Source organism: Balaenoptera musculus, chromosome 9, assembly GCF_009873245.2.
Source record: "Balaenoptera musculus isolate JJ_BM4_2016_0621 chromosome 9, mBalMus1.pri.v3, whole genome shotgun sequence".
In the NCBI taxonomy this organism is placed as follows: domain Eukaryota; kingdom Metazoa; phylum Chordata; class Mammalia; order Artiodactyla; family Balaenopteridae; genus Balaenoptera; species Balaenoptera musculus.
In genome coordinates, this window is record NC_045793.1 from 93,646,854 (window position 1) to 93,660,589 (window position 13,736).

At 38.4% G+C, this 13,736-nt stretch overlaps 1 protein-coding gene across 1 annotated transcript in view; it reads left to right on the forward strand.

Moving 5' to 3' along the window:
- The first annotated feature begins 10,781 nt into the window (after window positions 1-10,781).
- The window catches only part of POU6F2 (POU class 6 homeobox 2), a 454,777-nt gene continuing 451,822 nt past the window's right edge, over window positions 10,782-13,736 (forward strand). The window contains exon 1 of the mRNA XM_036863657.1: window positions 10,782-10,886. Within this exon, the coding sequence (XP_036719552.1) occupies window positions 10,782-10,886 (105 nt within the window). The remainder of the gene's footprint in view (window positions 10,887-13,736) is intronic.

Below are 13,736 nucleotides of genomic sequence, written 5' to 3' on the forward strand. Positions count from 1 at the left end.
TGATAAAATGTAGTGTGAAACTACAGCACCATCCATGATGAAATTTGAACTTAAATATGGGCAAGCCTCTAGATCTAACTTCTAGTCTTCAGGAGATATAGGAGCTAGAGAAACAAATTTAATCATATCGGGAGAAAACAATCAGCAAAATTCAGAACGTGGAACGGACTCAGTTTCCTCAAACTTTAAAGCTTAAGAAACAGAGACTTCCCTGCTGGCACAGTGGTTAAGAATCCCCCTGCCAATGCAGGGAACACGGGTGCGAGCCCTGGTCCGCGAAGATCCCACATGCCGCGGAGCAACAAAGCCCGTGCGCCACAGCTACTAAACCTGTGCTCTAGAGCCCACGAGCCACAGCTACCGAAGCCTGCGCATCTAGAGCCCGTGCTCCGCAACAAGAGAAGCCACTGCAATGAGAAGCCTGCGCACCACAACCAAGAGTAATCCCCGCTCGCCGCGCAGCAACGAAGACCCAACACAGCCAAAAAAATAAAATAAGTAAATAAACTAATTTTTTAAAAAAAGAAACAAAATGAAGAGGGAATGTTTTATGTTAAGTTTTTTGAGAAACTTAAACGGTATAAGAAAATATAAACAATGAACCTTATTTGAATCTTAGTTCAACCAAGCCAACAGTAAAAACATATTTTTGACAATATGTAAATTTTGAGAGTTTCAATGTGGACTGAATATTATAATATTGAATATTATGATATGAAAAACTATTAACTAATTAGTAGCACTAAGTAATAATAATATAATGGCCTGTGGTCATGTAAGAAAATGTTCTTTATTTACTTATATTTTTTTTGAAATTCACATTGAAATGTTTAGGAGTGAAAGAACAACATCTGGGATTTACTCTGGAACGCTCTAGCCAAGAAAGCAGAGAGGAGGTAATAAAACAAGTTTGGTAGCGAGGATGGTTGTTGAAGTTGGATGGTAAATACACAGAGGTTCCTTGTACTCTTTATTTTTGTGTATTTCTGCAATTTTTCCTAATAAAAAGTAACAAAAGTGAATGATTTGACTCTCAGCAAAACACCAAATTCAAAGAATAAAGACGACAACTTCTCAAATATTTAAGCATATGAAGCTGGTCACCCTACAAAAGACTTTTCTTCTGAAATGTTAGATAGAAAGAAATCATGGAGAAATGTCTGTAAAGTTGAAGAAAACCTAATGTCACTCATGAACACTTTATGCAGCCAAGAATTTATTTACAGTTAAGGCAATAGTAACTGTGCAATTGCTCAGGATTGTAATAGCCTAAAAATCTTACCTGAAAAAAGAATCCAACCTACTTAAATATTAATCAAAATCAGGAATCCATGAAAGGGGAATTCGTGATATTAAAGAGCTGTTGAAAAGCTTGAGTCCATTTATTGAGTCATGGAATCATTCTCAATAATTGTGCTAATTATTTTTATGAAACATAGTGCAATTTAAAAAATTAATGATAGAAAAAGCCTAATATTCTCTCATGTCCTCTTGTCTATGTCCTTTACGGTCTTTATCAGAATTAGTAATTCTGAAATTTTTTTACAAGTTGATTTGTTTAAGTTTTGATTCCAAGCCTGAGTCTGTAAGCTGACCGAGAGGAGGTATCATACTGTTTGCTGTGTTTAATCTTCATCACAGACTGCACTCAGCATCTAACGTATTGCCTTTCTCATAAGAGACATATAAGAATTTTTTGAATAAATAATTAAATAATAATGTACAATTATTCATGGGTTTCATTTTTTCTTTTTGTCCAGCACTTCAACTATAGTTTTGCAATTGAATGGATATTTAAGAATTACAGATTTTCATTTTTTTTGTTCTGCACAGATTTATTTGCCAACTGACATGGGGATTTGGCAGATACAAATGTTATAACTAGAAAGGGTATTAAAAGCCCAACACCTTCGTTCAGGTCCAGTGTTATGAAGGTGTTAGTGGTAGAGACGGGAATGGGACCAGACAATTATTGCTCCTTTGGGCCCTGCTGTGACGCACGTGGCAGTCACTGGGGACATTCTTGAAGTATTGGTACACAGGTTTGATATGGATCACAGATGACTATTCTGTATAAAACCTTTAAAGACCTTAATTTAATGATTTTTTTTTACAATATTCCTATCCAGAAGGCATTGCATATCTCAGTTTACTCACAGATACAATTATTGTTTTGAGTGGGTTCATCTCTAAGAAAATTTGCATTTATTTTTTTCCCCAGTTTTTTGAGATAGAATTGACATGCAGCACCATATAAGTTTAAGGTGTACAGCACAATTATTTGACTTACCTATATTGTGAAATGATGACCACAATAGGTTTAGTTAACATCCATCATCTCGTATAGATACAAAACAAAAGTAAAAGAAAAAAATGTTTTTTTTCCTTGTGATGAGAAGTCTTAGGATCTACTCTCTTATCAAGTTTCATATACACCATACAGCAGGGTTAACAACAGTCAGTATATTGTACATTATATCTCTAGTACTTATTTAACTCATAACTGGACGTTTGTACCCTTTGACCACCTTCATCAAATTCCTGCTCCCATAACCCCCCATCTCCGATAAGCACAAATCTAATCTCTTTTTCTATGAATTTGGTTTTTTCTTTCTTTAGATTCTACATATAAGTGAGATCATACAGTATTTTTCTTTCTGTGTCTGATTTATTTCACTTAGTATAATGCCCCCAAGGTCCATCCACATTGTTGTAAACAGCAGCATTTCCTTCTTTTTATGGCTGAATAATATTCCATTGTACATGGTGTGTGTGTGTATGTATATATATATTTTCACATTTTCTTTATTTGTTCATCCATTGATGGACACCTAGGTTGTTTTCATATCTTGGTTATTGTAAATAATGCTACAATGAACATGAGGACACAGATATTTCTTCAATATCCTCTTTTCGTTTCCTTCAGATATATTCCCAGGAGTAAAATTGCTGGATCATACAGGAGTTCTATTTTTAATTTTTGAGGAACCTCCATACTGTTCTCCATAGTGGCTGCACCAATTTACAATCCCACCAACAGTGTAGGAGGGTTCCCTTTTGTCTACATCCTCACCAGTATCTGTTATCTCTTGTCTTTTAATGATATTATAGTCGTTCTAATGGACCTGACGTGACATCTCATTGGGGTTTTGATTTGCATTTCACTTATGATTAGCGATATTGAGTACCTTTTCATGTACCTGTTAGCCATTCGTATATCTTCTTTGGAAAAATGTCTGTTCAGGTCCTTTGCCCATTTTAAATTGGATTATTTGTTTTTTTGCTATCGAGTTGCAGTATTTTAATAACTATTATAAATGCAAAGATTCTCAAAAGACAACCTGTGGAATGGGAAAATATTTGCAAATGATAGATCTAGTAAGGGGTTAATATCCAAAATATATAAAGAACTCTGACAACAAACAAATAAATATATAAAGTGCTTAGGGCTGTACATGGTATACAGTAAATACTCTATTATGTCTGCCATTCTCAAACTTTTTAATCTTAGGACCTCTTGACACTATTATAAAATTGTTTAGCACCCCCCAAAGCTTTTGTGCTTATGGGTTATATTTATCAATATTTACTATATTAGAAATTAAAACCAAGACAAATTTTTTTAAAATATTTATTTATTTATTTATTTACTTGGTTGCGCTGGGTCTTAGTTGTGGCACGCAGGCTCCTCAGTTGTGGCAGGCGAACTCCCAGCTGTGGCATTCATGTGGGATCTACTTCCCTAGCCAGGGATGGAACCCGGGCTCCCTGCCTTGGGAGCATGGAGTCTTTACCACCGTTACACCACGGAAGTCCCTAAAACCAAGAAACCTTTAAAAAGGTTTAATTATGAAGTCATTTAAAATAACTACATGATAAACATCATTTTTAAATGAAAAAGAACTACATTTTCACCCCACACAATTTGTGAGAAGAGTGGCATTGTTTTACATTTTTGCGATTCTTGGTAGTGTCTGGCTTACTAGAAGATATTGATACTTGGAACCATACCTGCTTCTGCCTTCAATCTGCTATAAATCACGCATCAGGAAGCCTTGGGAAAATTTTGTTGTACTCTTCTCAGAAAATGAGAGTGAAAAAGGTAAATCTCATTTTATTATCATTTGAAAAAGTTTTGACCTCATGGACCCCTTAAAAGGGTCTCAGGGACCCTCAAGGGTCCTCAAACTGAATTACACCTTGAGGACCACCCCATGTTTTCTATTATTATTATTGTTATGGCTGTTGATGATGATGATGGTGGAGAAAACCAGGATAGACATGGATTTTCCAAAGTTAGGGCTGTGTGTGAAGTTCTCAATGCAACTGGTTCTATGCAGACACTCATTTAAAAGTGCTTGTCTTTGAAAGAGTGGAACCAGGTTTTGGTCAAAGTGCTGTGAACCTACTGATATTTGGAATAAATGGACAGTGGTATTTGGCTTTTTCAGGCATGTAGAGCTATAGTCATGAAATGAAGAGGAAAGAGTCCCCCTAGTGCACTGCTGCTGTAAGGAAACAGAGTGTGTGTTTGTACCGCCACGGGAAATTATCATGCGAAGTTATGTGTTAGCACTGGGCTCAGACACCAAAACTGAGGGTAGTACAACGAAACCCAGGAGCATTTTAATGCCTTTTTTCAAGGATGTTCAGGCAGAAGAAATATATTCTGGAACACCAAAGTGCCTAACTGTAACCAAAGCATTTCACGAAAGGGGAAAATGGAAATTAAGGGACATTTGCTCCCTCAGCTGGATTTTTCTGTTTTTATTGAGGATGGTCACCTGGTAAAAAAGATGACGATGTTGAAGATCTGATAATACATTAGTATATTCACAGGTTATCCTTGCCCAGAGTCAACAGGGTGTTGAACTTCTCAGCTATTCGTTTCAAAGGCAAAATCTTGTCATTGTCTCTCAGGGGAAAAATGATGCTCCCAAACTACGTTGTAAAAGAAAATTGAATCACAGGTCCTCACAACCAATGGTGTCTGGCTCAGCACTGCCAAACCGCTCTGGATGCTGTAGCCCCTGGGTCTTGTTGTGTAGCAGTTTCTCTCCACCCCCTGTTCTCTTTTTTAAAAATAATCATTCTGCTTTTGGTACTTTTCCTGTCCTCAATTTCCCTAGAAATATGAAAATAACAACAACAAAAGATCCCAGGGTACAGAGTAGTTATACTTCTCAAGGACCCGTGGAAGTAAAATCCATCTAATGTTGGGAATGTTTAGGGAAAATGATCCTGGTTGAAAAGACCATTCTAGAGAAATGATCTACAAAACTTTAAAGTGGAGGCAAAAATGTGATACTGAGGAGGGGGTGCAAATAGAGATGGCAGTGGATTTCATCTGGCTTATGGTGCCAAATGAAATTCCAGGAAAACTTGACCTTGAAAAAGAAGGTAGGAAATGAAACAAAGGTGAGTGAACTGAAGACTGTAGAAAGGGAAGTCCACGAGAAGTCTTGACTGTATTTCTACTCCCCCTGTGCTGTCTCTCGTCCACCTGTTATCCTGGTTCCTACATCAGCCTTGAGAATCATGCAACAGCTACATGGTGAGCCATATTCTAGAGGATGCTCTGCCGTGATTCATACTCTAGGAAGAAGGCTGAAGTCATGTGGCCATGTAAGAAGAACAGGGGTTGGGAGATCTGGGGAAAAAATAAACAAACTGGTGGAGGAACAGTGAGATTAGTCTTTTAGAGACCAGGAAACAAAGGAATAAAAAGCAAAAAGTAGCAGAGAAATGATAAAACCGTAGCAAATGAAGAAACAAAAAATTAGCTAGAGATAGAACAAGTGTTAACAGAGAGAAAAGGCAGGTAGTACAGAACTGAAGTAAACGTGCATGTTGTGATGGCGTCAGCGGAAATAGACTAAGTAGAAGTGGCTTCTTCTTGGTGACTTTTTGAACGTTTTCTTCTCTCGGTTCTTGCGTTTTAGAGGCACTCAGCTATATTATCTCTTCTCACTTTAAACACTGCAGAGGATTTATTGAAAAACAGAGATGACCAATACCTCTACTTTATCTTGATTCCCTGTGCAGTATTTATCTCTCAGTATCCTTAGGGTTTTAGTCATTAGGAGATTAAGGACATCTTGGGAAATAGAGCCAATATTTTATATTAACTATAAATGGAGTATAACCTTTGAAAATTGTGAATCACTCTATCGTACACCTGGAACTTATATAATATTGTACAGCACCTATACTTCACTAAAAAAAAAGAAATTAAGGACATCTCTATCTCATTTACTGAGAAGTTGGGGACTGGGTCTGATCTGTGGTGACCTGTCGCTGTCTTATATACCAGATGGTCAGCTGTTGGGAAATGGGCATGTCTAGCTGATCTGTGATGCAAGGAGGGAGTCTTAAAGGATTGGAAAAAAGCATCATTTTCTGGAAATTGGGTGGGGAGAGGGGAAAGCAGAAGAGGTGAAGGTAATGGTGACTATTTCACTTAAGGAATCTTCTTTCCTAAATTCTTTTGTGAACGTGGGAGTAAAAATTAGTTGAAATACTTCCTGCCCTTCTCCATTTGTTTTCCATTGCTTTAACCTTAAAAGTGCCTGCCACCCACACTGACAGAGGACCAGATGGTTTTTCTCATGCTCTTCCCTTTGCCCTGAACAGAAAATGCCCTCTGTTTGTATCACAAAATTCTTCCACCATCTTCACGGTGGTGAAGGATTCATCTTTCCTGGCTTCCTATCATCTTTCCATATGGGAAAATAACTAACATTTGCTGCATACCTACAGAGTATAACTCAATAAGCTCTCAGAAGACATTATCTCCTTACTTCCTCACAGTACCCTTGAGGAGTTACAAGAGGAGAAACTCACGACACAGAGAAGTGGCCACTTTCTGAAGACCACACCCAGTCAGAGGTAAGGGCTGGAGGAGATCCTGACCCAAGCCTGTATGCTGCGGTACCTAAAAATGTAAGCATCTTCCACCACATAGAATCAAACAATCCCCACAGATAAATTTGTTATGCATTTAGTTTATTTTTTAAAAGCAATCTGTGCTGTATTTAAGTCATTTACATGTGTCTGTGTTTCCTACTAAATTATGAATCTTTGAATGTCAAGAAGCAGAGTTTATTCAAGTCTCTGTATTACCCAGAGTAACCTACCAGGAGATATTACTATTGATGCTAAATAGGGGCTGTTAATTGACTAACTCAAAACTACCTTTGTGTTTTTATCTTTACATTCTTCCTGCCATTGCCATGCTAGACCTGAACTTCAGTCCTTCCATTTTATTTGGTCAGGGTCTAGGGTCTCAACCAAACTTCTACACCAAAGATGCCTGAATTCACGTCATCTGGAGACTTATTGTGGGGACTCCTAAGAACAGTTCTGGTCATCAATTTTACCTTGGTTTCCTGGTAGGACAATTTTAATCTATTGGACAACCCAGAACCACCAACTCATTCCAAATCAGTCTAATGCAGGGGTCAAGAACCTGGATTTCCCCTCAGATGAAACTTCCCTGCTGCTACTTGGCCATGGGCAAGTTGCTTCATCCCTGAGATCCCTAGATTTTTCATCAGAGAAAGGGGGATAATCATTCTCACCCTGAGGATTGTAGTGAAAATAAATCTCAAACTAAAATTATGATCCATGCTGCCCTTCTCCAAGCTGGTCTTCCTCCTGATTCCCTAGTTCAGAAAAGGGCATCACCCACTGTATGTTTTGTGCAATCCAGAAAGACACCTGCCGCTCCTTCAAGTTCCACTACCCATCAGCCACCAAGTTCTGAGAATTTTACCTCTCATCTTGAAATCATCCAGTTCCGTGCAATACCATCACCACCCCCCTATAACTAACTGGTCCCACCAAATCCACTTTTATTACCCCCGTCCCAGCCCTAACTTTCCACACTATAGCCAGAGACATCTTTCAAAATTTAAGTGTGAGACACTGCTAAAATGTTCTCAGTGGCTTCACCGTGCTCCTGGCTCAGGTAAAGAATCTTTGATACAACGGAAGAGACCCTATGTGCTCTGGTTTTCTCCTCCAGCCTCTCTTTCCCTTCAAGCCTGTGCTCCACACAAGGCAGAAAGCTTTCCTTAAGCTTTTCCAATAAGCCACGCTCCTCCCCGCCTTTTGCAGATTTCTTCTGCAGAGAATGTTTACTCCATCATGCCCTTTCCCTTTTTTTCCCTAACATTTTTCCAATTTTAGTTTATTTCAAGTTAATTGCTTAATTCCCCTTTGCTCAACCTACACACCCAAGACCAGGTCAATGCCTTTGATATAGGTTTTGCTTTCCTCCACCACTCTCAGAGTAATTAAAAATTTTACATTTCTGTGATTATTTGACAAGTATCTGTCCAAACACTAGAATGTAAAAAACCCTCGAGGAACTATGTTTTGCCGTAACTCAAGCACTTAACACAGCACCTGGCACATAATACAGGCTCCATAAATATTTATTGAATGAGTCTGTACTGTACATATGGTAGCCTTTATTCTGAATGTCACCCAACTCTCTGGTTTCATATAAAAAGCTCCGTCTTTGGATTCCGAGCAGGTGTGAATCATGTCCCTGTTAATCTGGAGCAGTTATATATTTTTTGTAGCTCATCTGTAAAATGGGAGTGACTGTCCCCGCCTCACTGAGTTGTTAAGAGGCTTTCGTGAGGTAACATAATATCAAGCGCCTGACAGCACCCGGCTCAGGGCTCCCCCAGCGTCGATAGTAATTACGGTAATTAACACAGGCCAGAAGGTCATGTAAATAACCCTAGTGTAAGCAAACAATTGTCCCTAGGTCAAGCCGGACCACCTGGAGCTTCAAATGGGGGTCTTTGGCTTCATCCTGCAGCCTGCCCCCCTACCCCCCAAACTATCCAGGAAGCTTCGATTCCAGGGGGAGGTTGAGCCTGCAGTGAGGTGTGGCAGTGAGAGGATCCCCGCGCTGCGCTGCAGAGGTGAGGGCGACAGCCCAGCCCCTCCTCCGCAACTTTCCCGGTCCCGCCGCGCTCCCTGTCTGCCTGTCTGTCTGTGTGTCTGTGTCTCCCTGTCCCAGGAAGGCGACGCCAGGAGCGCCCGCGCCCCACCTGCCCTCTGCGAGCCCTCAGGCTTTGGGCAACTTTGGCAGAGCCCTGCCGGGTCCCACGGCGACCCCGGCCCAGATTTCCGGGCTGGGGAGGAGGGGGGCTGTCCCCTCCTCCCTTCCCCGGCTAGAGGTGGCGACCGACGCGCCAGCAGCGTCCGATCTGGGGTGGCTGCAGAAACACCCGTGTGTGTCCGTGTCTCCAGGGGCAGGGACGGGGTGTCAGTGCTATCTGTGCATTTTAATCATGTCTAGGAGGACCTTTCCCGTCGTCAGTTCTCAGGAGGGCTACACAGTTGGTGCAGTTTCTTTTTTTGTTTGGGGATGCAGATTTAAGGGTGTGCATGTGTGTGCGTGTGTGTGTGTGTGTGTGTGTGTATGTAAATGTTTATATTGTGGGGCAACTCTTAATGAGAAGTCGATGAGATTTCAATCCTTAGTTCTCTCCTCCTAAAGCTTTCTTTAAACATGTTGGAAATTGTTTTTCTTTTTTTCTCTTTCCTTACTTGAAGTTCCTTTTACTTAATTTTCAAGGGATGATACAATACAGCGTTTTACATAAGAATATATATTCTGTATTAAACATTTCTCATCACTCCTCTATCTCTCAAGCTTAACGTTAGTTTTGAACCTTGAAAAAACATCCCCGTCTTAATAACACAAAGTATTCCTGTAAATTCTTTTTGAAAAAGTTAGACTACACCAACTGATGAACTTAAGTTTAAAAAGTGGACAAACGCAAACGTTAGTAACTCCACAAAGCCACCAAGTTAACGGATACTATTTATGGTTTTGGATTGTCAAAGAGCAACTTTGCAATATCTGTCAGGTTGTTTTGAAAATCAGGTTCTGATCTTAATCCTGAAAGGGTTAAATAACTTCTAGGTGATATTCATGTCGCTCTTACAATAGCTGACTCATAGTAATACATCAACAATCTATCCTAGGGTGGGTGGGATCAAATAGCTTAAATTAAGTGAAAAAAAGTTGAAATATTTGTCATCTCGTTGCACCAGTTTAGACGAGCTGCAAATAAACCATTTCCGTAACTTTTAAAAGATAAAAAGTTTAGTGACTACTATTTACACACTTTGAATATTTTACATTTGTGTGGTCATCGCAGTTTACACAAATGATTGTGTATATCCGTTTCCAATTAACAAATAGCAAGGTATCTGTGTTATTCAATGGTGAACATTTCACACTTTTCCGTAACGGTGACATTATATAAAACTGCAGAGATTACTGCATATTATCAAAAGGTCATTTAGAGAATCTGAAGATAAAATCATAAGGGACAGGTTAGGAGAAATAAGATAATGAATTATCATTGAAAAAAATGATATGGTGGCATAGAAATCAAAGTCTCATCAACTACATGAAATAGTTAATTTTATTTTTGTTTTAAACATAGATTTCCAGAGCATTAAAAAAAAAAAAAATCCTCTGAGGTTTGTTAAACCTTTAGTGGGAGATTACAGCCAATGTTTTGTCTTTGGTGAATAGCTGTTTGTCTCACTTTATTTACTTGGTATTGGATATTTGTCAATGTCATTTCATATCTACAGAAAATTCTTACGCTCTGTGGAGGTAGTGAATGTGTGTGTGCGTGTCTGCCGGAGGTCACATGACAGTTTCATCCTATTTGGTGGAGCAGCTTGACTTTTTTCCCCCCTTGCTTTTGGTGATGGTTGTGAGTGCAGAAGTTGATTGACAGATGCGTGCCAGAAACCCCCATTCTCCTTTTCAAAGACAACATATGATGGATTGCGATCTCTCAGCCCAGCAGGACACGGGGACCATGCGAGCTGTAATTGGTCAGGTATGGAGTCAGCCATTTCTCAACTCCCCTTTTTTCCACAAGGGTCTCACCATATGATTCACATAATTCATATTTACAGTACCATCTTTCTATCTGTATCTTCAGCTACCTGCCAGCGTAGCGCTGAAAGTGTGAAAGGGAAAAGGCACCCATTAAAATCTAGCTAGGAAAGCTCAGCTTCAAACTTCAATGCGATGCTTACAAACCCAAACTAATACAACCACAAAAAAGAAACCCCAAAGAACAAATTTATTTATCATTTGGCCTGAATGTTTAAAAATATACGTTTTTTTAGAATTTATTTTCTGTTGAGATTGTGATCTCTGGAAGAAAGTGTGGGAAGAGAATAAAGTATTATGTTTTCTAGGTAGTTAACAATTTCCTGTTCAATGTTTTGATTTTGGCTGTATTCTGTCTCTCTCGCTCTCTCTCCCTTGCTCTATGGAAAATATAAATATATAAATACACGTGCCTTTACTCCCAACCCAGATAATGTGTGATCGAGCCTGGTTAGATGTATGTAGTAGTGGTCTTGGCCGCTGCGGACGGGCAGGCTGCAAATTAAACACTGCCACAGTCTGAAAGGTCCAGGTGGTCTGCCCGCGCCTCCTAATGCAATCCACACAACAGCTTTAATAAACAGCTCTATTTAGTGCCTCCACCCTGTATCTAGGGAGGTGAACTGGTCTGGGGCTGCTGTGATGAAATGCCAGAAGAATATCTCTCAGAGGCCTCACAAGCTGATTTTTAGAGCTTTCCCGTTCTGTTCTGTCGTCTTTGTCTTCCAAATGGGTCAGTGAGTCTTGCTCTTTCTGTTTCGGTGCTTTCTGTGAAATCAGTAGTTTCAGTTTGTGTTTAAATGTTTGCGGCGTGAGCTAAATCAGAAGAGGAAAGGGTCATTGTATTTTCATTTGCCTTCCAATAACTGAAGGGATGAGAGGAATGACCGTGCCCTGCTGCAAAGGAAGGGTGATTTTTCTGCCTGTGATGGGGGTGGGGTGAGGAAAAAGGGAATATATGTGGTTGCTTTCTGTTTTTGTTTTGTTTTTTGTAATGTATTTTTGACCAAAATTTTTCTCAGTTATCTCTGCTTACTTAGGAACTGTTAACTCATAAATCAGAATATGGTTACGAATATTGATGAACTCCTAAAAGTTTTTTTTTCACACTTTCCAATCAAGACAGGCTGGCAAGGTGATGACCTAAAATTTGTTTGCTGTATGTTAATAACATGGATGGAAATATACCGTCAACAAGATTATAGCAAAGCACTTTAGGGGTCTGAAAGCACATGGTTTATTAATACCAGCATGCTTCATAATGTATTTTTAGGTGGAAAATGTCAGATATATAATACGGTGTTTCCACAGGCTCATACTGTTTTAAAAGCCGTAGATAGCTGCTTCTACAGAGCAATATTTTTTAAAACTTTCAAGTTGGTTTTTGTGTTACAGACATATATAAAGTGAAGTCTCTGGGCATATATTTGTCAGGCAAAAAATACGTAAAGACTGATTTTATATACTGTTAGTACCCATTTCAATGTAAATATTCACTGATGAGCAAGCATGTGAAATATAGCTAAAATAATTGTGCCATGTGGAATTAAATACATACCTGTGAAAATAGATAACCTTTTTATGTAGAAATAAAACTTGAGCTCTGATAACTGTCTTGTCCTGCTAAATAAAACTTTTCTTAGTTGGCAAGCATGTTCTTTCTTCTGTAGACCACAGTACGGCCTTAATACTGTGCAAAATTACTGTGTTTCAGTACCAAATAAGAAAAAGGATTTCCTTTCATATATATTTCCCTTAGCTGGGAAAAGACGCTTGGTTAAAAAAAACCAGAAGAGATATTTCTAATTTGTTATTTGATATTGTTTATTGGAAATAATTGCTCATGTATATACTTTTAAAAGGTTCAAGTAGATACTAAAAAAAAAAAAAGGAATTGGCATACACTTTATAAATACCAGACTTAAACTTCTAATTTGTCAGGATTTCATATTGGTTGCTATTATTACATGGCTCTGTATTTTGTGTGTACTTTAAGTGATTTTTAAAGGCTTTTAAGTGTGTCCAGGAACTATATATGTTAATTACTCATTATGGATACTTACTATACTTACTAAATAGTTGCATCAAAGTAGCCAGTTTTTTTTCTGAAGATTTCATTTCTCATAAATTATTTGTTAAAAAAAACCCCAGATACTTATGTTGAGCTAGTAAATTATAAAAGCAGTTGTTCTGAAGGTTGTAAAATTTTCTGTACTAAAAATGTACAAAAGCTATTTTCTACATTTTTATTTCAGAAACTGAAACATTAATATTCAAAAGCAAAGAAAAAGAGCATCCTGTCCCATATACATACCATGAAAGTCAGAAAACCTAATTGAACCCATATCTATAGATATAAAAAGAAAGATGACATCGAGATTTGAAATGATTTCCTTTTAACTGTTATAGCACAGGTAGGAATATTGGCTCAAACCACTACTTCTAACAATAAGGACAAGAATGTGAAAATAATTTTTCTTGCTTTTCAGTCACTCATAACCAGAAAGAGGTGGTTTATTTTTCAGCTTTTGATTTCAATATCATCTTTTCCTACTCAGCAGGTGTGAATCAGTCTCAGTTGATGATACAAATGTTTGTGTGTCTTCCTTCTCAAAATACGTATTGGAATGATAATTATTTTTGTCCTTTTTTTTTTTTTCTGGTCTGAGTTCCTTTCCTACATGGCTTTGAGTTGGAGGAGCAAATCACTAGTTTTCAATGATATTTTCCATTCAGAATACTGAAAGATTCCCGTGAAATAGGATCTTCAGGTTTTTTTCATTCATCTCTG